The 24985-nt window shown below is 50.8% G+C and overlaps 2 protein-coding genes across 2 annotated transcripts; one reads left to right on the top strand and one right to left on the bottom strand.

Moving 5' to 3' along the window:
• Nucleotides 1-6284: 6284 nt before the first annotated feature.
• On the bottom strand, nt 6285-10781 carry Sbsn (suprabasin). Its single transcript, XM_077793378.1, has 6 exons — nt 9807-10781; nt 9549-9698; nt 8775-9290; nt 7315-7383; nt 7160-7204; nt 6285-6308 (listed from the first exon to the last, which is right to left on the bottom strand). The coding sequence occupies exons 1-6, from the start codon at nt 10779-10781 to the stop codon at nt 6285-6287; spliced, it is 1779 nt and encodes a 592-aa protein (XP_077649504.1).
• Nucleotides 10782-15363: 4582 nt separating this feature from the next.
• Nucleotides 15364-24693, top strand: Gapdhs (glyceraldehyde-3-phosphate dehydrogenase, spermatogenic). Its single transcript, XM_026391289.2, has 11 exons — nt 15364-15430; nt 17634-17823; nt 19054-19150; nt 19314-19420; nt 22032-22122; nt 22201-22319; nt 22727-22808; nt 23100-23251; nt 23420-23582; nt 24426-24523; nt 24621-24693. The coding sequence occupies exons 1-11, from the start codon at nt 15364-15366 to the stop codon at nt 24691-24693; spliced, it is 1239 nt and encodes a 412-aa protein (XP_026247074.2).
• The last annotated feature ends 292 nt before the right edge of the window (nt 24694-24985 follow it).

Below are 24985 nucleotides of genomic sequence, written 5' to 3'. Positions count from 1 at the left end.
AAATAGGTCGTACTATTATCCCATTTAAGGACATAGACACTGGACTCAGAGAGGACACCCTGAGCCAGCCCAGACCTGCCTCACTCCTGAGCCCTAGCCCCAGAGCCTTTTCTGGCATTTCAGTGTCTTATGCCACCCCCCTGCTTGTCAAAACCCCACCTCCAGCTGTCCTCTGAATGGAGTTGAATTTATGAGATGCAGGAAGGAATCTGGCCCCCCAGGATTGGTGCTGGAAGCCCCAGCCCCTGGGCTTACTGCTTTCTTCGACCACAGATCAGGATCAAGGGCAGAGGACACTGACTGTCCCAGACTCCCTCGGTGGACCCCACCTTCACAGTGCTGTACCCATGTCCCCTTCCTTCTCCATTCTTAATCAGTAATATATTGATACCAGTGATCTTTAGCTTACTTTCCCACTTAAGGATATTTTAAGAGGATGCTTTCATCAGCTATGCAAGTGGAAAGTCAGAATCACTTCTCCCCAGATAGAAATTCCAGAAAAACAGAGATGCAAACAATGGTATTGCACTACAGCAGGAAGTTCAACAGGTAGGAGAGGCACGCCAGCGCAGAAATTGAGTCTTCCTCATTAACATAACCTGAAAACTGATTGAGAAAAAGTTTCTTACTGTGTGATTCAGAATTATTCAAACTCACACTCACAAACCACCTAAATTCTCCCAAACCATCATATTCTTCCTTCTGGAAAAAAAACTGCCCTTAGACATCCTGGACCTGAGGGATTTTGTTTGTTTGTTTGGTTGGTTGGTTGGTTGGTTTTTGGTTTGTTCAACTCAGTCTGAAGGCTTTTTATTCAATTCTGTTTTGAACCAAATGGAATTTTAGGTGTTTTCACACTCATGATGTCACTGAATCCTCACTATAACCTCCACAAATCAATGTCATTCCCATTTTACAAATGGGTTATCTGAGATCCAGAGTGGTTAAACACCACACAGAAGATCGTATGTGAGAAGATGTAGGAGGTCAAACCATGACCCAATCTGACACTCTCATGTCTTGTCTAAGAAACCTCTGGTTTCAGCTTTTCTCTCTCATTCACTACTTCATTGGTTCAACAAAGATTTATGAAGCAGTCACTCTGTGCTGTGCGTACTCTAGGCCCTGGGGATATAGCTGGAACAAAATCAGCATCTTTCTCCTTGAGAAGCTCCAGTTCGTGGTGGGTTAAGCTGGACAATAAGATTATCAGATTGTAATGATCACTGCAAAGAAAAATGTAGTGGTGGGGAGGGAATAGAGAAGACAGAGGAGTATTTTAAATAAGGTAGTCAGAGAAGGGCTGCTTCATGTAACAAATGAGCTGAGACCTGAACGAAGTGAGAGAACAAACCATGAATATTCAGAAATGAGAGTATTCCAAGCAGTGCAGAGGCCCTGAGACTGGAGTCTGCTTACTCTATTTGAGGACCACTGTGGCTGGAGCACAAGATGAATGGGTGGGGATGAGTTGAGATCAAAAGACATCAAAGGGCTAGATTCTGGGATTTGGGGGACCACGGTGATCTTTTGTTTTTTTGAAAGTTAATGTGTGCATTACAGGAAACAGAAAAACACAAGCAAAGAACAGAGTCATCCACAAGCAACTTAGTTAGATGCGTCCAGTGTGCACACACAAGGGTCCCATTTTGTGTGACTGAGATCACAGTGTGTATCGTGCTTTTCCGTACTGTTAGCACAAAAGGATCAGACCGGATGCAAACTTCATGGATCTTCAAAAGCCTTTACTCAGGAACAGAGTCACACCTCTGATGGACCCACTTTCCTGGTGGAAAATGAGCCCCTGGCCAGGGGGAGCTGTGCTTACACAAGTTACACTGAGAGGTGACTTAATTAACGAACATGTCGGTTTGGGCACTCAGGAACTTGGGGTCTGTTTTACTGGGCAAGATGGTGGGGGGTCTAGGGTCAATGGTCAGTATCTGGAAAAGGATTTATTTGGGGAAGGATCAATGCTTTGGCCTCTTATCACTGGGAAAGAATGTATTGGGAAAGGATCAAGGAAAGGATCAACTGCCTTCTCCCTCATCCCCTCTCCCCAGGCCACTATTTGGGGGTTTGTCATTTTCCATATCCAACACATACACCATGAATATCACCAAGTCAAAATCCCAGAGTCACATGAGGAGCTTTAATAACCAAGAATATACTATACCAACTCAACCTGTTAGAAAAATTGTGTTCCTGCCTTTCTTGGGGGACAAAAACTGAAAACCAAAATGGCAACAAGCCTGTAGAGAGACATATTGGCAGAATTACAACTAAAATAATGATTCCCTTAATTCTCAATTTACAATGAGACAAAGCAACAGAGTACTCCAAACATGTTTCTAAGAGGGTTCATTTGGAGATTTCTACTATCAAAATATTAGCTAAAAAGCACGTTCCCAGTGAATGCAAGTGCTCCTACAGTACAGAAGACGCACACACCAGTGGTCACAGCAAAATGTAAATCCTTGGGCCTTTCCCTACATGCTCCTTCTGCCCCTCTTCTGCAGCCTAATCGACAGTCCTGATACTCACTGCCCAGGGCATCACAATTCCATGTCCAGGATGCATCTTTTCCATCAGGTATAACAAAAAGATGTAAAATTTACAAGTTGGCTAATTCACTGGCTCTACTTTTTATGATACACTGTCATCTCAGGACATCTAGAAAGCTTGGATGTTATGAAATGTAGTATGAGCTTTGTGCACAATAAACACAAGTACTTGACCAAAAATGCACATATAGATCTATGGTTGTAATCTAAAACTGTCTTCAGATAAGGACTTTGACTTTTGACACAGGTGCTAACAGTTCTTTGCGGGGACAGACTTGTAGAATAAGACCAGGAGGAGATGTCAGGAACAGAATGAAGGCTGGACTCAAGTATAGTGTGCAGATGAGGCCTTGGGTCTGGGGGATGCCTTGCTCCCTTCTGCGGGTCGGGGCCTCACACTGGCATCTGCAGCTTAGCTGCCTCCTGGGCGCCAGCCCTGAACCTCACGGTCACATCCAGCTGCATCACTCACTAGCCGTGATCTTTTTGTTTTTGTTTTCTTTTTCTAGAGTTTATTCTTACTTTCTGATCTTTCTTCTTCCTATTAATATGATTAGTACACATATTAATGATAGAAATTAATAGGATTCATTGTGACCTTTCCATACATGTATATAATATGCTATTATTGTACCCACCCTTCCTACTTCTCGCTCTAACCCACCTTTCCCCTCTCCTGAGTCCCCTTCCTCTTCCCTAATCGGCCCTTCATCTTTCATGTCGTCCTCCACCCTCCCTACATTCCCCAAATGAGAGAAAAGATGTGATACTTATCTTTCTGTCTGGCTTATATCACTTAATATAATGGTCTCTAGTTCCATCCATTTTCCTGCAAATTACATGATTTCATTCTTCTCTATGGCTGAATGAAATTCCATTGTATATACACTCCATCTTTTTAATCCATTCATTCATTGATGGGCATCTAGGCTGATTCCATGAGTTGGCTATTGTGAATAGCGCCACAATAAACACAGGTATGCAGATCTCTCTTTAGCAGCTATTATGACGGGGGTGAGATAGAACCTCAATGTAGTTTTGATTTATTAGTCATGATCTTTATCCATCTTTATCCCTTGTCTGTCAAACTGGGTGAACATGAGGATCAACTGAAATAACACATGTAACAGATTTTAGAAAAGGGTTTGGCAGACAGAAGAGCTCAATACGTATTCTTGGGATTGTTGGGGTGTTGGTATTATTGGATAATTTCTTGGTGATTGTTTAATTTTGACATTTACATATGCACACGTGTCCTGAGCAGGCCAAAGGCAGAAATGCTTTTTATTTAAAAGAGGATTTATTTTGAAATAGCCCCTCTCCCTTGCTGAAGGTCACGGGGAAGCAGGCCACCTCACTAGCATTTACTAGCAGGGAAGCACTCTTGAATCGGAGCCCTGCCATCACCACTGGCTGAGTGGCCTCAGGCAACACTGTCCCTTCCCTGAGCCTATCTCCCATCATCCAGGAAGGGGTGATCTGGTGCCTGCCCCATAAGGTGGTTGTGGGAAGGGATGAATCATGTCTGTAAGTGCTTAGCGCAGACCCAGTAAGCACCCAATAAAGACGCTACGAGAGCCTCTCCCGAACTCCTCTCCCTGTTCTTCAACATCTGCAGAAACTGGCCCTTTCTGTTACCCCCACCCTTCTTGGCCAAGCAGCCCAGTTCTTGCTCACCCTTATTCCATGGCCTTTGCCAAGTCTGCTCAGGCCCAGTTGTTCAAATGCCAGGTATTTGTGCCGGCCTTGACCTCACCTCCTGAACCTCCTAGTCTAGTGGGGAGTGGATGTCAGACAAGTCATGTTTGTAATCCAATTACAAATTGTCGCAAGTGACTTGAAGGACAAGATCAGGGTACCCGGAGAGACAATGACAAGGGCAGGAGAAGTTTGGGATGGGTGGCCAAGGCAGCGGTGACCTGAGGGTGAGGTGGAGCCAACCTGGGAGACCCAGAGGCATGGAGAACATTCCCCACAGAGGGGACGGAAGTAAAGGCCTCCAGGCAGGAGAAGACCCTTGACCCTGTGTGTCTCCTTTACTCTTCAAAATCAGCCCAGAACTCTCGCTTTCCAGGGACCATCATCAGCACATAGAGTTTGTTTTGTGTCTCTTTGTCCTTCCAGGAATCCCCTCTAAACAGAGCCCGCTGGAAAGTGAGCATCAAAATCCAGCCAATGGAAGCTTTTACTTGATAAGAGAATGAATGGTACCCTTCAATATTGTCTTTGAAAATACAATCCCTGCCTCCAGGAAGGACTTCCCCAGTGCATAGGAAACAGTGCCGTAAAAGGAGACACTCAATACATGCTTCATACGAATGAGTGGTTCTATTTATCAAAGCGCAGCCAACAGCTGTCTGCAATTTACTTTGAAATGCATCAAAAATATATTAATAACACAGTTAGATGCATAGATGTGTGGTCAAGCAAACATGATAAAAAGCTAATGGCAGAATGTAAGTGGCGAGAGCAAGTGTCCACTGTAAAATTCTTTCATCTTTTTGGTATGTTTGAAATATTTTCAAAATAAAATATTGCAGGCCAGAGAAGAAACAGATGGAATAAAATGATATTTTGCCAACAAGGAAAAGGAGAGTGAATCTCAAGTGTCAGGAATATCACCTTTATTGTGCAAATGCAGGCCCCTCCCCTCCCTCTTGGGTCACTTAGTTAGTGCTCTGTCTCGGGTTTGTTTTCATAGTCTATGCATCTCCAGGAAGGCCAATTTCCCAAAGGCAAAAGCACTGGATCTTATTTTGGGCCGCCCACCACTGAGGGAATCTGGGAGCTGGAAGCAACATGTTGGTCCTCCCCTGCAGAAGCCTCACTCCCCTTTATACAGCAGGAAACTGTGGCCTCTAGGGGGACAGTGAGCTGCCTCCAGACACCTTTTGTCACTGGTAGAGTCCCTCCCTCAGATCATTAATGTGTCTCCTGCCTGAGCCTCTCCTTCCCCAATGAGACCTTCCCCTGTGCCTCTCTGTCCTCTTCCCTTACTCACTGGGTCCCCTCCCTACCGAAGCCCAAGAGAACAGCATCTGTGGCTGGGTGGCTGCTCTCCCTCCACTTACTGACCAGGTAACCTTGGTCGTGTTTCCCAACCTGTGCAAGCCTCCACGTGCCTCCTTATAAATTGGGGGCAGTGGCAGTACCTCTTACCTAACTGGGTGCTTGGGAGGATTCAGTGATGTCATTCATGCCAAGCTCTTTATTACACAATTAATACAAGCTATTATTGTTATTCCTTGGGTGCCACACCCCCCTGGGTGAGAACGCTACCCGCTTGGGCTCCACCTAGGCTCCTCCATTCTCTCTCGGGTGCTCCCGTCCCCGCTGTTCACAGGCAGTGGCTTCCCTGCATGGGTGCCCTCCCAGTGCCAAGCACACTAGCAAAGCATAGTTTGTCCCTGTGAACTGCCCTCTTCAAGTCGACCAGCCTGAGATCTCCAGTGCAACCCATCCTAAGCAGTGGTCCCCCAATTCCTTCAGCAAAGAACAAGTTGAAGAATTACAAGTCCCCCTCCCATCCCTGCCCATCCCTCTTTAGGGAGCACAGGGGACCATGATGAGAAGAGGACATTGTGTCACTTTTATTCACAAATCTTAGTACAGCCCCCTTCAGGGACTCCGAGAACCTATGCCCACCCCCAGCTCCTCCGGTCATTTCAGCTGGTGTGACAAGAGGAACATTTATCTGCTCAGCAAGGCCAGGGCATCAGTTTAGGGCATGATGTTTGCGACGCTCTAGAAAAGAGGAGAGAGGAAGTGAGTGTAGGATTCTAGCTGAGAGGAGCAGGAGCCCTGCCCCACCCTCCCCGGGCACGGAGAGGAAGACTGGTTACTATGGCCTGGGAATGGCTTATGTTCTGGGAATATCTTAAGGAAGGTGTTATCTCGATTTTTGGAAGACGGGGAGCCTGCCCTCCCTAATGGCTGGGGGCTTCTGTAGGAATGGAAAAGCCCTGTGCATTTATGTCAGAGGATCCTCTGTCAACCACAGGGCCAGGGGATCCACAAGGGTATGTCTTCCAGCTCCAGGTGCCTAGATGGGGCATCCCAGCTGTGCACCCCAGTCTCAGGCAACTTATGCACTAAATATAAAGAAAATGCTCGGACTTAGCCCAGAGAGAGGACCAGGACCCACAGGAGCCTTCACACTCTCAACCAGAGAACAGAGCCCCAAGTCCCCACAACCCAGCACCCTGAGGCAAAGCAGCAAGAGCAGGGCAGCAGAGGGGCTCACTGGGGGGCGGGGGCGGGAGGGGAGCCAGCTGGCCCCTGGGAGAGAGGGAGGGGAGCACAGTGGCCACATAGAGGCTGGACTCAGCAGCTGCACCCCCACTGCCCCCTGCCTCTGTGCCAGCGTTCTGGAAGTTACTTCTGCCAGCTTCTGTGGGAATGGAAAGCACCCAAAACTGAGCACAGGCATGAGAGCAGGCGACAAAGGGGAAGACCAGAGCTGGGAGAACAGGTCGGGTGGCCTCCGCAGAGGCTGAGTCTGCCCACAGGAAAGCCATGCACGAGCAGGCAATGGGAAAGGGGTGTAGGCTCTCTCTCCAGATGCAAGGCAGGAGGTAGAAACTACAGACACTCACCCTCCACAGGGCTGGAAAGTTGATGAAGGGCTTGTTGACCGAGGCCTGGAATTCAAGGATGAGAGAGTTAGTCCCCAGCCTCCACCCCATCCTAGGTGGAACCCCAGGACTCCCCGCTCCCCGCACCAAGTCCATGCAGTGCCCAGAAGACTTACTCCAGATGCTAATGTAGTGGTTGCGCCCCCTCCGTGCTGGCCGGTAGCCCCGCTTCCTTGATGACTGCTCTGTGGACAAGCCCAGATGGTCACTACCACCCTCAATCCTTGAAGGTTTCCTAAGTTCCTGTTCCCTAGTGACCTGCCCCCATCTAGGTTGACTCAGGCTGGGGGGGAGGCACAGTCTGACCCCTGGCCTCCTCGCTCACTGTCCAGAGAGAAAACCCAAAGTCCATGTTGCCATGAAGATTTCATGGAGATGGGAATAAGCCCAGGAAGGAGATCTGTCGTCTCCCGACTGGTCTTTCCCAGGCTCCCTTTGGCTTTGGTGCTAAAAAAAAAGGCTCCCAGCCACTGAGAAGGGGCTTCACTGGGAGGAGAACCAGAGCCCACGTGCACATACGGGGACCTTCACAGACCTCGACCCCAAATCAACACGTCTACACACAATTCAGCCTCGACCCTAACTCGGGCTGATCCCTATCCCTGTCCCCATCCCCAGTCACTCAGCAGTGGTACTTCAGCCACACCCCGCCCCCTAGCAAGGGCCACCTAGAATCCTGCAACAGACCACCCGCTCCTGGCTCTCCTTGGGCGGCCTGACTCCAGACCCTCTCTGCCTCCCTTTCTATCCTGTTTCTCCCCCCTTCTCCCTCCCCTCAACCCCTGGCTTCCTGCCTGACAGCAGATGTGACTCTGAGCTTTGAGACCTGGGTCCATCCTCAAGATGGTCTCCCAGCTTGCTGATTCCAAGGACTGTTGGTGGAGGTTGGAGAAGGTCCCTCCTTGTCACCTGCTCTGTTGTCATGTCACTGTTTACCTGGCCTCCAAAGTGTTTCCTCTACATACGTGGGCAGAGGCCTTCCCTGATCAGCAGTGCAGAGGAAGGAGAGCCCTGACCTGCCAGTCGCCAAAGCTGTGCACTTGCCACATGACCTTGGCAAATGCCCTTAGCCTCTCTGGGCCTCCCTGTCCTTATCTGAGCATCGGAGAGTCAGCATCCTCACCCTAACTACCTCAGAGTGTTGTTATGAAGATGAAGCAGAACAGAGCTCATCTCCAAAGCTGTTCCTCACCCTCTCTGTAACACTCTTAAGTTTTCTCAACACTCATTCTCTTTGCACTTCAGAGATCTGATTTCACAACTGTTTCCTGTTTCCACGAGAAGCCCCGTGACCCTCACTGCAGGCCCCCTTAACTAGGAGAGAAACTCCCTTCAGATGGGACTAGGCTCCTTCCACATTATCTGAGGTGGGACTTTACAGATAAAATGGCTTAATCCATCTGACCAGCTGACCACCAGCTCCTTAGTAAGGGAGATGCAGAGGAAGAAGGGTTATATGGCGGCCCCAGGCATCTTTCACCAAAGGCTACATACGGGCTCCCCAAATATCCCACGGGTTTAACCTCTCCCTCCCACAACCCCCTTCTCCCCAGGTTCCCCACCCCTGTTCACCTACATTCAGCAGCTGGTTGGCCTCCTTGCTGGCTTGGTTGACCCCATTATGAACATCCTGCTGCAACCTGTCCACTTCCTTCCCGGCCTGGCCAGCAGCATGGTGGGCACCTTGGCCAAGTTTCTCCGCTTCCTTTCCGGCCTGACCAGCAGCATGGTTGACCCCTTGGCCAAATTTCTCTGCCTCCTTCCCGGCCTGGTTGACCCCATTGTTGACCCCTTGGACCACTTTGTCTGCTTCCTTTCCGGCCTGTTCAACGGCATGGTGAACTCCCTGGCCAAACTTCTCCACCTCCTTCCCAGCCTGGTTGACACCAGGATGGACACTATAGGTTATTTTGCCTCCCTCTTTCCCAACCTGCCCTGCAACAGGATGAGGATCCTGGCCAAACTGCAGCGCCTCCTCTGCTGCATGGCTAAGTCCATGCTGGGACGCTGGGATCACTTTCTCTGCCTCCTTCCCAGCCTGACCAGCAGCATGGTGGGCCCCCTCACCAAACTTCTCTGCCTCCTTCCCAGCCTGACCAGCAGCATGGTGGGCCCCCTCTGTCTCCTTCGAAGGCTGACCAAAAGCATGGTTGCCCTCCTTAGCAAACTTCTCTGCCTCCCTCCCAGGCTGACCAAAAGCATCGTGGGCCCCCTGACCTAACTTCTCTGCCTCTTTCCCAGCCTGGCCCGCAGTATTGTGAAGCCCTTGACCAAACTTCTCTCCTTCATTTCCAGCCTGACCAGCGGCGTAGCGGACTCCCTGACTGAACTTCTCTGCCTCCTTCCCAGCCTGACCAAAAGCATGGTGAGCCCCCTGACCAAACTTCTCCACCTCCTTTCCAGCCTGACCAAAAGCATGGTGGGCCCCCTGACCAAACTTCTCTGCCTCCTTCCCAGCCTGACCAAAAGCATGGTGGGCCCCCTGACCAAACTTCTCTGCCTCCTTTGAAGGCTGACCAAAAGCATGGTTGCCCTCCTTAGCAAACTTCTCTGCCTCCCTCCCAGGCTGACCAAAAGCATTCTGAGTCCCCTGACCGAACTTCTCTGCCTCCTTCCCAGCCTGACCAGCAGCATGGTGGGCTCCCTGACCGAACTTCTCTGCCTCTTTCGCACCCTGACCAAAAGCATGGTGACCCCCTTGACCAAACTTCTCTGCCTCTTTCCCAGCCTGACCAAAAGCATGGTGGGCCCCCTGGCCAAACTTCTCCGCCTCTTTCCCAGCCTGACCAAAAGCATGGTGACCCCCTTGACCAAACTTCTCTGCCTCTTTCCCAGCCTGACCAAAAGCATGGTGGGCCCCCTGGCCAAACTTCTCCGCCTCTTTCCCAGCCTGACCAAAAGCATGGTGACCCCCTTGACCGAACTTCTCTGCCTCTTTTGCACCCTGACCAAAAGCATGGTGACCCCCTTGACCTAATTTCTCTGCCTCTTTCCCAGCCTGACCAAAAGCATGGTGACCCCCTTGACCGAACTTCTCCGCCTCTTTCCCAGCCTGACCAAAAGCATGGTGGGCTCCCTGGCCAAACCTCCCAGCCTCATCCCCAGCCTGCCCCATGGCGTGGTGGGCCCCCTGGCCAAACCTCCCTGCTTCACTTCCCGCCTGGTTGACCCCATGATGGACCCCATGATGGATCACTTTGTCTGCCTCCTTCCCAACCTGTCCAGCAGCGTTGTTGACCCCATGGGCAAACTTCTCTGCTTCCTTTCCTGCTTGTCCGGCGCCATTGTTGATCCCATGGGCTACCTTGTCCAAGCCGTGGTTGATCCCCTTGTCCACCTCCTTGCCGGCCTGGCTCCCCATGCTGCTAAGTCCATTAAAAACTTTTTCCACTTCCCTTCCAGCTTGAGTGATTCCATTATTGATGCCTTCCAGGGCCTTGCCCACCTCTCTCTCTGCATTACTCAGCCCTCTGTTGATCCCTTCAATGACCTTCTCGATAGGGTCATCATTGGCTGCCCATCCGGGCAGGGCCCCCAGGAGCAGTAGGAGGCAGCAGGAGCTGAGAAGACTGGCAAGGCGCATGGTGTTGGGGAGGTGGGGGGATGCAGAGAGGAGCCCAGGAAGCAAGGCTGCTATTTATCCTCTGCTCCCGCCCTCTTCTCCACCCCTCATGAGTCAATTGCCCCTGCGAGGCACTGACTTGGTCCAGTCAAGAAGGTATTTCCCAGGGAGATTTGGGATTGAGCAACAAGAGGAGGAGGAAACAAGGTGAGTCACGCATGGAGAAGAACCTGGCATATCTGCTCCTTACCTGGCTCTGGCTCTCCACCCCAAAGGAGGGTGTCTGCCCTGCCAACCACCTTCCTCTTCATTTCTCACCCACTGTCCAGGCCTCCTCTCTCTCAAACCCACCTTCAATCGCCCTCCATCCCAGGGCCAGGGTGATCTGCAGCACAGTGGCTCCTCTCAGGGATCTAAGCCCCTGGCTTCCCCAGCAGTGAGAGTCTGGAAAGATGGAGTTTGCAATTGGGGGCGGTGGGGTCGGAGAGAACTCCAGGACAGTTGGAGCTGTCCCCGCTCCTACTCGCAGTTACTCCTCTGCAGCCACAAGGACCTTGTCCCAGCTCCTCAAGCACACCACTGTCCTGAGGCCTCTCTTCTTTGCACTTGATCTTTTCTCTGCGTAGAATGCAGAACCCAGAGCCTCGGGTGGCCAGCTCCTCCTCATTCTGTACTTGGCTCAAATGTCACCTTCCTGACCATCCCTGCCCACTCCTGAGAGTAACATGAGGTTACAATTACACCCCGTAAAATCACCCTTGTGTTCCTAAAGGACTTCGCACCATCTGAAATCACCTTTATTTTTTTATCAAGTGACTCACCTACCAGATTGTAAACTTCCAGAAAAGAGGGCCCTCGTCTGAGTTGGTCATCGCTATATCCCTGTCTTCTAGGATAGTGTCTGGGGTTCAGTAAATATTCATAGATAGAACACACGGGTGGGTTTGAAAAAGCCCAGGGAAGAGGATCCAAGCCTGAGCCTGAGTCTCACAGGGGGCTGGAAGGATGGGTGCCTGCCTGGGTCCCCAGGACAACATAGGGTCCCCTGGGGAGGGTTGTGCATTTGAAGCCAGGATGACATTCTCATCATGGAACCCAGGCCTCTCACCTCCCAGCCCTTAGGCCAGGGCAGGGGTCTGATTGCCATGAGCTGAGCTAGGACAGGACGCAGTGTCTCCTGAAAAGCCGGTTGAGGCAGCCATGGGGAGGGGCTGAAGACCTTGGGCAGCAGGAGCTGTCAGCCAGAAAGTGGGCTGGGGGCCAGGAGTTCTTCCTCCCTGCCCTCCTCCCCTGGGGCCTCTGAAGCCCTGACCCTAAGCCCTGAGTGTTGACATATGGGCTCAGGTTGGAGAGGGAGAGAGCTGGGAGTTGGGCTGAGGGCTGGAGAGAACACTGGAAGCCAGATCAGGCGGAGGCTGGTGGGTCTGCGGCCGCCTATCTACCCCGGAGCTAGTTTGAGGGGAGTGCTCTCGAGAGCCAGTGGGTGGGTACAGTTGGGTGCAGGGGCGTAAGATATTTGGGTTTTGATGCCAAGGATGACACTGAAGGGGGGCGCAGGGGTGGGATTGCTGGTGGGAAGGCCAGGCACACAGGAATGTGCAGGGCGTGAGCAGGTGCGGGTGGCAGAGTATGTGTGTGGGTGCCCAGGTGTGGTGAGAATCCACACGTGTTTTCGAGCTTTGTTCAAATCAGGGCACAAGGCCCACTCCCCTCAGAGGACCTAGGGTTCCACCCCAGATCCTGGACCTTGACTCCACCCAGAGCCAGGCATCCCAGGCCAGAGACTCGGAAGTTTCTGCCCTTTTCCAGGCTCTGCCAACAGAGGCGACTAACCCAGCCACCTGTACAAACCTGAGCTTCTGTTTCCTAATTTCATGCTGCAGGGACAAAGGCAGATCCCCGGGAAACCTCAGATGTGGATTATCACCCTCGTCTAGTCTCTGTGAGGGAACGTCCCAGGCACAGCTAGTGCCCTACCCAGACCCTCTCCACACAGGGGCTGCCACTGGACTCAGGCTCTGCAACAGTTAGTACAGAATGACAAAACCTCAGGTTTAGGTAGAACTGCTCAAAAATTTTCTGGATCTTCATCAGACTTTGAGAGGATATATGTTATTGGCCTAGTTGGATTTGCCATCTCCTCTTCCACCAGTTTTGATCCTTTATATTTTCTAAGAAAAATTTCAATTGCACCTACATTTTCAAATCTACTACTACGATGTTGTACACACACACACACACAAAAAATCAGTCCCGTTTCAGCCTTGGTTCTGTTTGTGCTGGGTTGTTCCCCCTCCTGGATGATGCATATTAAAAGTTTGATCCTCTTTGTTTGATTAGCCAACTGCATTTTGGCCTTCACTCATTCAAACTGCCTCATCTTTTCTCCAATTTATTTTGAGTTCCACTTCTCCTAGGCCATCCAAGCAAGAGAGCTTCACCAGTTCCTGACACATGGAGGTCACTCTGGCAACCTGAGTTCCTGTGGACATTGAGGAAGGAGAAGATTATGTCATTCGGTGACTTTTTGCTCCCACCCCTTTTCTGGGATGGTGACTCCTAACTGACACAAACCCTCACACCCCTTAAATCTTGATCACAGCTGCATGTCAACTGGCCCTGCAGGTGAAGGTGCCTGCCTCTGAGTCACTGATGTGCAAGCAAGCCCCCACCCCTGGGGCTTTGGGGAAGAAGCCATTTGTCTACCTGTTCTTCTCCAAAACATTCATTGAACACCTGCTTTGTTCCAGGCACTGTTCTAGGTGCTGAGGCACAATGGTGAACAAAACAGATCAGAATATATTCCCCACAGGGAGCTTAGAGCCAATGGGGAAGATATGGAACCAGTACCCTGTGACGAACTACAGGAAAACCTACAAGGAAAAGCCTGGATGCTACGAGAAGATATGACTCAGAAGCTGCTTTAAGACTGGGAATCAGAAGCAACCTGAAGGCCACATTTGTTTATTCATTCAAGTGCAGGCCTACATTGTTTTATTTGTACTTAACTTTATTGTACTTTGGAGATATTACATGTTTACAAATCAAAGGTTTGTGGTGAACCTGCATGGAGCAAGCCTAACAGTGCTACTTTCCAACAAATTAGCTTTTTTTTTTTTTTTATGTATACCAGGAATTGAGCCCAGGAGCACTTAACCTCAGAGCCACATCCTCAGCCTTATTTATTTATTTATTTGACACAGGGTCTTGTTAAGTTACTAAGGCTGGCTTTGAACTTTCGATCTTCCTGCTTCAGCCTCCGGAACTGTTGGGACTACAGGTGTGTGCCACTGTGCCCGGCAGCATTTTTTAATAATAATATATTTTAAAGTTAAGATATGCAGGGCTGGGAGTATAGATCCATCCTAACAGCATATGCTTGGCATGTGTGAGGACCTGGGTTCAATTCCCAGCACCTCAAAAATTAGGATATATACATTGTTTTGTTCAGACATCATACTCTTGCACACTAATTGAAAACAGTAACAGAATTTTTTATTTTTTTATATTTATACAGACACAATGCCTTTATTTTATTTATTTTTATGTGGTGCTGAGGATGGAACCCACACAGGTGAGGCAGGTGCTCTACTGCTGAGCCACAACTCCAGCCCCACAGAAGTTTTATACACACTGGGAAACCAAAAAATCTGTGACTCACTTTATTGCTATATTTGCTTTATTGCAGTGGTCTGGAACTGAACCTACAATATCACCAAGGTAGGCCTAAATTATGCTGAGCAAACACCTTTCAAGTGCCCAACACTCTTGTCAATAGGCTGTAGAAGTGACAAAGATGACAAGGCCCTTGCCCTTCTAGAGTTTATAGTCTAGTGGCAGAGAAAATTGGCATGAAAATAAATGAATAAAAATATGATATTTAGCCATATGCCATGAGGGAAATAAAATTATAGAAAGCACAGCTCTAAAGTATTTAGGGCTTTTTGTATGCTGCCAGGCTGGTCTGGACTCTGGGCTCCAGCGAGTCTCCCACCTCAGCCTCTGAGTGGCGGGGAGATCAGGCTGCGCCACCAGCCCAGCTCCACGGTAGTTTTGCATATTAGAGCATCCTAGCCGGGATGGGGAGTCACACACAGGGCTTCCTGGAAGATGGGCGGAGACTGAGGCCGGTCGGGTGGGGACGGATAGTCACTGGGAAAAGAGGGCATTTTAGATGGGGAGTCCCAAAGGGCCTGGGGCATGCCAGAAGACCGGCATCTGCGGGAGGCCTTAGAGCAGCCACGAAAGGACCCGGGTGGGGCTCTCCAGGCATCTCCAGGCTCAAGGAAACCGCTAGGGAACTCTCCAAAGGTCGGGGAGAGGGGACCACCAGGTCAAGGGAGAAAAGAGCTATGAGTGCCCGTGTGAAAAGGTGGGTTCCAGTCCAGATCCCACGGGTGCCCTTGGAATGGTGGCGCACAGTGAGGTCGTCCCGCAGCTCCACGCGGGTGGGGCGGCGGTAGTCCCAAGTCCTGAGGCCTGCGCACTGCCTCCTCTGTGACGTCACTGGGCACCGTGACGTCTTGCTTAGAAGCTCTAGACCCGGTGCCCCGCAACTCAGTAACATCACCGCAGGTCCCGGGGCGGCTAGGCCTAGGACACCATGTCGAAACGCGACATCGTCCTCACCAATGTCACCGTTGTCCAGCTGCTGCGACAGCCGTGTCAGGGTGAGAGAAGCTGCGGGGCGACCCCCGTACGCCCCCGTACGGGCGCTGGAGGCCCATCCTCCTGGGGTCGGCGAGGGGGGAACCGCCACGCACCCGCGTGTCCCCCTCCTCCAGGAGCCGCTTTCCTCCGGGCCTGCGGTGATGGCGGAGGGGAAGGGTTCTACGCCCGCTGAGTTGGCAGAACTTTGCGCCACGAGCAGTGGGTGGGAAGGGCAGGGACAGGGACAAAGGTGATGAAAAGAGGGTAGGTGTATGAGGGGCAGTTGAGGGAAGGGCCGGGGGGGTGGGCTTCTGACAGTACACTGATGCTCCCTTGCATCAACCAGCCAGAAAGGGGCCTTTGCAAGCGCTGGTGGATTTGTTCTCCTTGTCCTGCACAAAGGACCGACATTTCAACCCTCTGGGGCCGCAGGAATCACTTTACAGGCACACCTTCACCCAGACCAGTGTGCTCACCGTCCTCATTTCAGAAGGACAACAGAGGTTAAGAGAGGGCAAACCATTTCCCAATCTCTAACCAAGAGGCAGAGATGTTGGTATTGCACCCAGAGCCTGGGGACTCCAGACTCCTGCTACCAGCCACCAGGCAGTCCTGCCTCACCCAGCCAGAGGTGTGCACACATGAGTGCATTCTCACACACACTCTCAAGCCAGATAACCCCATTCCCTCCCCTTCCTCACTTCCCCCAGGTGGAGGCTGAGGGAAGCCAGAGCATGGCCGGGTAGATGGGCTGGGGCAGCCAAGTTTCCCCAGGGCTCCAGGATCCAGGAGCCCCAGTGAGACACAGCACCAGGGGAAGTTTTCTTCTGAAAGTTTGCTGGTTGGGCACAGATGACCACTTTTAACCCAGGACACATCTCCCCTTTGATGACAGCCGAAGAACCTCCAGGAGTACAAACATCCCCAGTGAGCAGAGGACCCCTGCTCCCCATAAGCACTGACTAGTTCCTTATGAAACCGCACTGTTGCTGGAAACACCCAGAGTGCAGCCTCAGGCCACAGGTCTGTGGCAGCAGGGAGAGGTCAGGGGGACAAATAAGCCCACTGGCCCCCAGCTCCGGTCCCACCACTGCCTGGGGTACTTTTGATTCCAATTGCCCAAAGCAGCTCCCACCAACACCCTCCACCCCTTTCCGGCCCCCTCTCTTTCCCTTCACAAATCCTCAGAGTCTGACTTCCTGCCCTCCTCTATTAAAGTCAGCGCTACTTTGGTCTTGATCTCACTGAACTCTCCCAGCAGCCTGCAGAGGGTGGGACGTGTCACCCAGGAAATATTAACTTGCCCAAGACCACACAGTGGTGTGACTGAGCCAGAGCTGGCATCCAGGTCTGATTTCCAGCTTGAAACCCTCTACCATCCAGGTCCCCTGAATGCACCTTAATTCTTCCTCCTTCTTCTTACCTGTAGCTCAGGTGGATGCTCATCTCCAGGCACAGGTGTTTAAGCTCAGTCTAGGAGTGGGAGTGAGGAGGTAGGAGCCAATAAGAGTTTCCACTTGGTTTGTATAATACATTCTATCTCCTACACTTCCACTCCCTGCTGCCACACACCTGTGGCCTGAGGCTGCACTCTGGGTGTTTCCAGCAACAGTGCGGCTTCATAAGGAACTAGTCAGTGCTTATGGGGAGCAGGGGTCCTCTGCTCACTGGGGATGTTTGCACTCCTGGAGGTTCTTCTTTTAATGGGTAATCCCATTAAAAATGGGATTCCTGGGCCTCAGTACAGACCCTCTGAATTAAGATTTTTGTAGGAAGAGGCCTCCCCCAGTAAGTTTTATCATCAGAACAGTTTGGGGACAAGTGGACTAGATCAATTACAAGTTTAGGAAACAATCTTTGAAATACTAACATGTGAAATGTTTTCTAGGCTGTCTCCTCAACACTACACATATTACCTCATTTAATCTTCACAGTGATGGCTGAAAGAAAGTATTATTTTACCTTCATTTCACAGAAATACATCTCCAACCAACCGCTAAAAATACAGAATCTCCAGAGAAGGGGCCCTGCCGTTGATATTTTAAAACCACCACACCTCTTGCTCATTTTTGTGGGTCAAATGGGTCAGGAAACATGGGCTACACAAGTGGCCACCAGGGGCCAGGAGCCAGCAACCAGTTCTGGGTGGCAAAGAGGGTTCATTCTCCTTTACAAGGTGCGAAGCTCATGACCTTCCCCCCCTACTGTCCCCCTTCCCCACAGTGCCCAGACCACCACCACCCGTATGTGAGCCAGAACCAGAGCCTGAACCTGAGCCTAAACCACTGCCTCCAGTGAAGGAAGAGGGAAAGCCACCTCCCCCGCCTCCACCTCCGCCTCCACCACCACCACCGCCACCACCCCCGCCCCCCAAGAACCCTCCACCTAAGGAGTTGAAAGTAGCTATCAATGGGTGAGTCCACCCTGGCACCTGAGCTATTGCAGAAGTCACAGGCCTGGGCATCTCCCCATTTCTCACCACCACGGCTCATTCTGCCAGCCCAGAAAAACAGCAGGGAGTAGAGGAGAACAGGGCCTGGGAGAGCCCACACTCTGGGTGAAGACAATAATCAAAGAAACAGGAGAGTTCACTGCTGTGTTCTATCAACATACAGACCTCAGTGGTGTAAGGACAGAGAGGGCAGTCAGGGAAGGTCTCTGGCCTGCCAACCCAAGGTGACATGAAAGGGAGGCCTGGTGACAAAAAGCAGCCAGGGGGCTGGGGTTGTGGCTCGGTGGTAGAGGGCTCACCTAGCATGCATGAGGCACTGGGTTCTACCCCTGGCACCACCTAAAAATAAATAAATAAATAAATAATTGTGTCCATTTACAACTAAAAAAAAGGCAGCCAGCTGGGTACCTTGCTGGGGAAAAAGTCTTTCCAGAAGAGGGCTCTGGGATGGAAGAGGCAGGCTCAGTGTGTTTAAGGACAGCCTCACAATGTAGCAGGTTTAAAGCCAGCAAGCGGGAGGGGAAGGGAGAAGGTAAACCAAGCGGGGGTTTTACTGATAGACAGTTGTGGAGGTTCTCAGGCCAAGAGACAAAATCTAACTTGAATTTTTAAGAGATCCACCCAGCTAAGATTAGAGGGCAGGGTACAGAGAGGGAGAGGACGCAGAATATGCAGGTAAAAAGCTGGTGAGCTCACATGCACAAGAGATGACTGTGGCCTGCAAAGAGGTGACTGCCTTCTTCCCTAAAGTGGGTACTGTCGCCCAGTTCCCTTGAGTGGGCCCCCTCCCCTTAGTTGGTTTTCTGTTGCTATAACTGGGTAATTTATAAAGAAAACTAAATTTATTTTTTCCAGTTCTTAAGGGTGGAAAGTCCAAGGTCAAGGTGTCACATAGAGAAGGACCCTTCTTGCTGGTAGGGAAGAGCTCACATGATGAGACAGAGGAAGCATGCTAGCTTCAACCTTTCTTCCTCATCTTATAAAGCCACTAATGCCATCATGGGGGTCCCACCTTCACAACTTCATCTAACCTTAATTACTTCCCAAAGTCTCACCTCCAAAAGCCACCACCACCTCTTAGTACCTGATAGTGGAATTACATTTCAACTTGAGTTTGGTGGGAATACTGAAACCACAGCATCCCCATGACCCTTTTCTTTCCCACCCCCTCCTCTGCCTGTTCCTGGACAGATTTGGCCGCATTGGTCGCCTGGTGTTGCGAGCTTGCGTGGAAAAGGGAGTTAAGGTGGTGGCAGTGAACGACCCATTCATTGACCCAGAATACATGGTAAGCAGCAGGTACAGGAGAGGGCCAGAAAGGGTGGGACTGGGGTGGGGAGGGGGTTCCAGTATGGAAGACTCCCTGCTCCAATGTGGAACCTTCACCCAGGTTCACTCCAGGGCTGTTCACTTTGCCCCTCCAAGACAAGAGTCCATTCTGTCTCCTGCAGGTGTACATGTTTAAGTATGACTCCACTCACGGCCGATACAAGGGGAATGTGGAATGCAAGAATGGAAAGCTGTTTGTGAACAACCAGGAGATTGCTGTCTTCCAGTGGTAAGGGCAACAGGTCTGATACATGTCTGCGGCACAGTAAGGCAGAGGATTCTAGCCTCACATGGGTTCATAATTCCCCAAATTGTGTGTGTATGCTTCTGGTACTAGTCTGGAGAAAGGGTTTCAGAAAGGTCCTTGACCTCAGAAATGGTTCAGAAACACTAATCTTTAAGATGCCCCACTGTGCTCCAGAACTGTATTTAACACACATTTGCACATCTTGCCACAGGCCTATCAACTCACCTTGTCTACAACTCAACTTTAACCCCCAGACCACTCTCTCTGAAGAGCATGGCTGTTTCCTTCCACTAGGGTTCTACTCAGGAGCCTGAGGCCTTTGTAAAACATCCAACGAGCCTGGTAAATCTCACAGTAGCTTTTCATCATCCACGAATTAGGTCCCAGCTCCTGATGGGCCTCACACACTGCACACCCCACCTGCAGCCTTTTCATCCCCTTGGCCATACTAGCCACCCACCTCTTGGGATCCTGAGCCTGCACCTCTTACACCCAAGCAATGCTAACTTCCGAGTTCCCACTTTACACAGTTCCTACTCATAGTAAATTTCACTCTTCTTTAAAAGATAGGTTCTATAAGGCAAAAGCAGTAACATTACCTTAGTATGCTTCAAATATAAACATTCTCAAATATCAAAAGAGTCAAAATTTATAAAATGGGAAATATTACACCTACTTAACTTTCTAATATAATGAGCCACGGCTGATCCTGTGGTTGCTTCAGCCTCTTACATGTGTACACGTGAGCACGCACACAGGCGCCATCAACCCTAGCAGCCTCCTGCAAGGCCTTCAGCCTAGTTCTCCTCCACGCCCCTCTCCAACGCCCTGCTGGTCTTCTCCAGCACTTAGCACAAGCTGTTTGCACGTGCATTCTGCCCCTCCCTACCCTTTCCAGTTGGGTGACCTTGGGCAAGGGATCAAACTTGCCCAAGCCTCAGTTCTCTCATGTATCTGATGGGGATAATGATCATGTCCTCCACTGCAGTAGCTGGGAGCTCCAGTGGAGTTAACAGGCATTTGTGAAACACTTGGAAGGGTGTTTTCCCACAAGTCTGCACCTACTTGCAGGGAGAGCCCTATTGGTTTGCGCTTACTGTTGTTGCTTTGGCACTAGCAGGTACAGGTCCTGGCCCATGTGGTCACTTGTTACTTCCTTGAAGAATGAATGGAGGAGCTGTAGCTCATTGGTAGAGCGCCTGCCTCACATGTGAGGCACTGGGTTCAATCCTCAGCAACACATAAAAATAAAAATATTGGCTGACTCTGTCCCATGCCAGTTCAGCAATTGCTATAGAAGAAATTGTTTAAGTGCCCCCAACTTGGAAGGTAGAAAATGTGGGACATCAGAGAAGAGCAAGTTGGGCCAGATAATGAAAAGTGTGGACTGAGAGAGCAGATGACTGAGCAGGGAGAGAATAATCATGTGCCATAGCCCAGGGAGAAGAGGAGAGGCTATTTATTCATTCATTCAGGCAGCAAAACTAGAAGTGCTGACCTGCACCCTCCACTGGCTCTTCTACTTACTCCTTTCCTCTCTGACCTGACTCTGGCCCCTGTAAAAAAAAAAAAAAAAAAAAAAAAAAAAAAAAAATTACAATAGTACTTACTCTTCGGTCTTAAAGGTTAAATGAGCTTAATGCAGGTAAAAGCTCAGAACACAGGCATATGACAGGCGTTCAAGTAAGTGTGTGCAGAATGGCTAAAACAAAACTACACTACCAACATTGATTGACTGAAGGCCTATGGCAAGAAGCAGGCTCAACAGCAAAGGAAATAGATCCTGCCCTATGCTATGGAATGGTCTAGAAGACAAATTATAGAATGGTCTAGATGCAATTATAGAAGCCAATATCCCTGTTATTTATGTAAAGGATGAGACTAGCATACAGTTGATTCATTTACTGCTTGCTACAGCCAAGAAGAATATTGTAATGGTAGATGTCCAATGTTTAAGATACAAACATTTGTCAAAATGTCATGTTATATAGATTTATATAACAGGGAACAGAAATCCTCCTTCACTATTCTACTATAAACCACTTGCCACTGCTAATCACAGGGCTGTCTCGGCCACAATGCTCCAGGGCCACTCTCGGGATGCAGGTGTCTGTCTTCAAGGACTTCTTGGTCTCTGGCAGCAGACTCCCTATTGCAGGAGCTAGGTGGCCAAGACAAAAGGGGCTATGAGGGCTCCTGGTGAGGAGGTCAGGGCTGGGAACCAGAAGGCAGCTGAGTAGGCCTGTCACAAGGTACACAGTCCAGGCAGCATTATGCTGAGCAGGTCTGAGCCCACGGGGCAAAGCCAGGTATGGTCCCCCTAAGGAAGTCAGGCCCGAGTTGGGGAAGTAGCAGCCTATACCTAGGCACAGCAGGGTTGGTGCAGGCAAGAAAGGAAAAGTGGTCTGCAAGGGGACAGTGATGAAAAGGCCAGCAAGATGGCATCCGTTTGGGGTAGCTAGGTGTGCATGGGACAGGGCAACAGGTGACTGCAGACCAGGCAGGAGGCCTTTCAAATGGTGAAAGCTGTGTACACTCTGAAGGAGAGGCCACACAGGGGACACTGACTCATAGCCCTTCCACCCCTCTGCAGCAAGGAACCCAAAGAAATCCCCTGGAATTCTGTCGGGAGCCCCTACGTGGTGGAGTCCACAGGCGTGTACCTGTCCTTAGACGCAGCTTCAGTAAGTGGGGGACATGTGCCCAGGGCTGGCTGGGGGCCACTGCACATAAAACACCTGACCCCTGGGCTCAATCCCTAGGCACACATCACATCAGGGGCCCAACGTGTCGTCATCACTGCACCCTCACCGGATGCACCAATATTCGTCATGGGTGTGAATGAGAAGAACTATGCCCCTGGCTCCATGAACATTGTCAGGTAACAGGGCCAGCAACATTTTGAAGTGTGACAAGTGCCTGCAGGACATGCCAGCCTGTGAAGAGGAGGGACTCACACTCCCTGCCCCCACTCCCACCTTTGATCCCTGGTGTTTCTTTCACATCAACCTACTCCTGCTTCTTTATTCCTAAGTCTCACGAGCCACAATGTTAATGTCACCCTGAAACTACCTATTAGAAATGCACAACTTCTGGAAAACATGCTTAGGGAGCTTCCCCTAAGCACCAGTGGTGCCTCCTTAATCAGACAGCACCCCCACTGAGCCCTCTTGTCCCCATCCTGAGTTTTCACAAAACCAGACCTGGGTGCAAACCCAATAGGGTCAGGATGAAGGGGTGGCTCTGCAAGTCAGCTTACAGTGCCCTTGTACACCTGGGTCATTGCAGCAATGCATCCTGCACCACCAACTGCCTGGCCCCCCTTGCCAAGGTCATCCATGAACGATTTGGAATCTTGGAAGGACTGATGGTGAGTTGGAGCTGAGGGGTGAGTTGGAGCTAAGACGGGAGGGACGACAAGGAAGCCCCCCTTCTTCTTCCCAGACCTTGCTTATAGTATGTATGGAATTAGCAGGGAGAGTGGTTTCAGAAAGAGGCCCAACAATGGAGAAGCCCTTTAACAATGTTAGTCCTCTGGCCTGTACATGCCTCTCCTGTGGTCTGTAGTGGGGGCCTCACTGGCCTCCACCCCAATCCTAAGAGAATGAGGCATGGGAGCTTAGGAGTAGGAAGGCCTCACCTCAGCCCTTTCTTCCCCAAGACCACAGTCCACTCCTACACGGCCACCCAAAAGACAGTGGATGGACCATCAAAGAAGGCCTGGCGAGATGGACGGGGTGCCCACCAGAACATCATCCCAGCCTCCACTGGGGCTGCCAGTGCTGTGGGCAAAGTCATCCCAGAGCTCAAAGGGTATGAGGACAGGATGCTGCAACCAGGGGGTGGGGACACACCATGGGAGGACTGAACTAGCCCTAATTCTTGGGGGAAGAACAGGGACTGGCCATGCCTCAAGGCAATGGGCAATGGAGGCAGAAGTGCTTGGGCTCTGACTCCCACCCCCAATGTGGGATTCTCCAGGAAGCTAACAGGAATGGCATTCAGAGTGCCAACCCCAAACGTATCTGTTGTGGATCTGACTTGCCGCCTGGCCTTGGGTGCCCCCTACTCAGCCATCAAGGAAGCCGTAAAAGCAGCAGCCAATGGGCCCTTGTCTGGCATCCTTGCCTACACGGAGGATCAGGTAGGCAGGGGCTGAGGAGACCTTGGGAGGCACCCTCTGTGGAGGGGTTGTAATTTCCACTTGCTCAAAAGCTGCTTTCATTGTACCAAGGTAGGAAATGCAGGGCTGGGAAAACAGACTTCCCTGCCTCAGGATCTTTGCAGTAGTTGCTCCTTTGATCTGGAACACACTTCCCCTGTTTGGCTACAGGTCTGCCCTCACTTCCTCCAGGTCGCTACTTCAATCCCCCTCCTCTGCAAGGCTCCCTCTCAGGATGTTTTCTGTGGTTATTTTCCTCACCAGAAATTTTATTTCATTGTCACTATTGGCACCAATAGCATGTACACTCCAAGAAAACAGAAATTTAGGAACTATCGTTTCACTTCTGTAGCTCCAGATGTATCCCTGTGCACAATACATGTTTAGTGAACCAAGGACAACTATTACTCCCATTTTTCAACACTTCTTTAGAGCCAGGTCATGCCAGATGCCTTTCTTTAGTTGATGTCACATGCCTTTTCCATGCATCAGCCTTGGTGTTGGGCCTTACTTGGTGCTGTGCCTGGTTTAGATCCTGCAGGTTACCCTCACACAAAAACCAGGTTCTCGTTTTAATGGCATCAAAGCACCCCCCACTGTTAAAAACCTTTCTGTGGCCTTCCACCACTATAAGCTCAGGCCTATGCGCTTGCAGTTCCTTCCACTTAAGACACTGTTCTGAGGGCCCAAGTAGACGAGATCTTGGTAATCAAGACACAAGCTCATGGTCCCCTCTTAGATGAATGGATGGGCAATGTGTCTAAGAGCCTGAGCTCTGAGTCCTTCTCTATTACCCACCCTTATCTTTGAAATTCTGACGCACAGGTCGTCTCTACCGATTTCATCGGAGACTCCCACTCGTCCATCTTCGACGCCAACGCTGGCATATCCCTCAATGACAACTTCGTGAAGCTCATTGCCTGGTAAGGAGGAAGAGGTCAGAGTACTGGAAGGAGTGGGGGGTAGGCTGACGGGTGGTCGAGAGCAACTCCCTTGACCGCCTCTTCCTTTCCTCTGCAGGTATGACAACGAATATGGCTACAGTCATCGGGTGGTGGACCTGATCCGCTACATGTTCAGCCGAGAGCAATGAAAGGAAGGCCCCTCCTTTGCTGCGCCATGCTCGGAAGTCGGAATCTCCCCAGGAAGGACGGCGCGAGGCTTGAGGGCCTAGCGCTGCTCGGTCAGCGGTGAAATAAAAACCAAAATGCTCATAGCTGCGCCCCTCTCTCTGCGTGGGTCACGGCGGGTTCTAGGCCGGGTTTCAGGTCCGCCCACGGACGAAGGTTGCCTCTGGGCTCTGAGCCGGATTCCACTTATGGGAAACGGGGACCCGCGCGCAGCGTGGCCGAAAAGGTGTTTCAACAGCGTTCCACTCTGGAACC

The sequence above is a fragment of the Urocitellus parryii genome, chromosome 15 (genome assembly GCF_045843805.1).
Source record: "Urocitellus parryii isolate mUroPar1 chromosome 15, mUroPar1.hap1, whole genome shotgun sequence".
In the NCBI taxonomy this organism is placed as follows: Eukaryota; Metazoa; Chordata; class Mammalia; order Rodentia; family Sciuridae; genus Urocitellus; species Urocitellus parryii.
The sequence above is the reverse complement of the archived record's forward strand: the minus strand, read 5'-3'. Positions and strand labels throughout refer to the sequence as shown.